The sequence below is a fragment of the Lolium rigidum genome, chromosome 2, assembly GCF_022539505.1.
Source record: "Lolium rigidum isolate FL_2022 chromosome 2, APGP_CSIRO_Lrig_0.1, whole genome shotgun sequence".
Lineage (NCBI taxonomy): Eukaryota > Viridiplantae > Streptophyta > Magnoliopsida > Poales > Poaceae > Lolium > Lolium rigidum.
Window position 1 is genome coordinate 163,820,414 of NC_061509.1, and position 1,489 is coordinate 163,821,902.

The 1,489-nt window shown below is 47.1% G+C and overlaps 1 protein-coding gene across 1 annotated transcript; it reads right to left on the reverse strand.

Moving 5' to 3' along the window:
• Positions 1-310: 310 nt before the first annotated feature.
• Positions 311-788, reverse strand: LOC124687613 (defensin Tm-AMP-D1.2-like). The gene is made up of 2 exons (XM_047221389.1): positions 650-788; positions 311-538 (listed from the first exon to the last, which is right to left on the reverse strand). Exons 1-2 carry the CDS (start codon positions 714-716, stop codon positions 354-356), a joined length of 252 nt encoding a protein of 83 aa, XP_047077345.1. The 5' UTR covers positions 717-788; the 3' UTR covers positions 311-353.
• Positions 789-1,489: the final 701 nt, after the last annotated feature.

The following is a 1,489-nucleotide window of genomic DNA, read 5'->3' on the forward strand; positions in this document are numbered from 1 at the left end:
TCTTTATAGCGCGCGGCGTGCCAAGTCGATCGGCGCGGGCATCCATGGATTGGAGTGCAATTCTCCTGCCGTCATGCGCGGCTTCGTCAGCCGCGACTCGCGAGCTCGAGGATTGCAAAACCAGGATACAGGGGGTGTAGTTTTTGCAGGCGCAAAATCTGTGGCAGCAAAGGTTCACACACACAACAACACTTAATTTCCAATTCTACTTTATTCTAATCGCGCGCGGAGGACACATCTAGCAGACAGACGCGCGAGCACCATAACGGCAACGGAGGAACAACTAGCAGCCGATTGATCAACAGGAACAGAAGAAGCGGAGGTCGATCGCCGGTCTGCGGAGCGCTAGCCGGTCAGCAGTCCTTGATGCAGAAGCACTTGCGCACGAAGTAGTGCGACTTGCACTTGCCGTCGGGGAAGCCCTCAGTCTTGCACACGCTGGCGCAGTTGGTCGTGCTCGTGCACTCCCCCTTGAAGTTGTGGCTCTGCGATTTGCAGGTCCTCTCCCCCGCCCCCGCCACTGTCGTCGTCCCCAGCTCTGCAAACCCGATAAAAGTCACAGCTTAAATCAAAATGGCTTGTTTATTGACAGGGCACCGAGATCTGACGAAACAAAGTCACCATGGCGGAGCACCAAGAACAAACAAACCTGTGGCGAGGAGGAGGAGAAGGAGGAGGGCGGCGGACGCTGCCGCGCGGCCAGAAGAAACTGCCATCTCTGCTAGCTTCAGCCGATCACAAAAGTCACCGACCGACGGAGCTCACTGCTTTCACTTGCTATGTTATGTACTCCTAACTGCTGTTCGGTTGATGGACTTGCAGGATCGAAGCGACCGGCCGGGTGGGGGTTTATATAGCCACAGGCGCAGTCGGGTGGGGTAGTTGGATAGCATATGTTTTAAGTGCAGTACTCTCTACACTACCTCGGCTAGTTTTGTTTGTTTGTTTGATCAATAATATGTGAGGGTCTAAAAGCCACAGATGGCGCCCTTGTTCAAAAGAGGCAGTGGCCCTGGTTAAGATCTTTCATAATGGAGTAAGATACAAATAATACAACGCATTCTTTCTTAATATTGACGCATTGTTTCTTAATATTGTGAGTATCTAAATTTAATAATTTTAGGCTCGCGCATTAATATGATTGGCCTAATAATGTCTTTTGCATATGACCGTGTGCAAGTGTTGGATCTTAGACTAGTCGCAATGCATAGTATCATACTACCTCCGTCCCAAGGAATAAGGCGCACGCGTATTTCAAGGCGAACTTTGACCATAAAAATTAAGCAACATTATTTTAATTATATTATATATAATTAGTATTGGATTCGTATTGAAAAGCATTTTCTAATGATGTTAATTTCATACAAACAATCTTTATACATTTTAAGTAATTCTTAGTCAAACAAAAACACGTAAAACGAGGACGCCTTATTCCTTGAATCGGAGGTAGTATAAAACTATCATGTGTATGATACTACTACATGTTACT

Excerpts from the sequence above, each read along its gene's own strand:
- LOC124687613 (XM_047221389.1), bottom strand. The coding sequence starts at position 716 with ATGGCAGTTTCTTCTGGCCGCGCGGCAGCGTCCGCCGCCCTCCTCCTT. Across the intron at positions 539-649 it reads TCTCCTCCTCCTCGCCACAG|AGCTGGGGACGACGACAGTG; the intron begins GTTTGTTTGTTC and ends TCGGGTTTGCAG.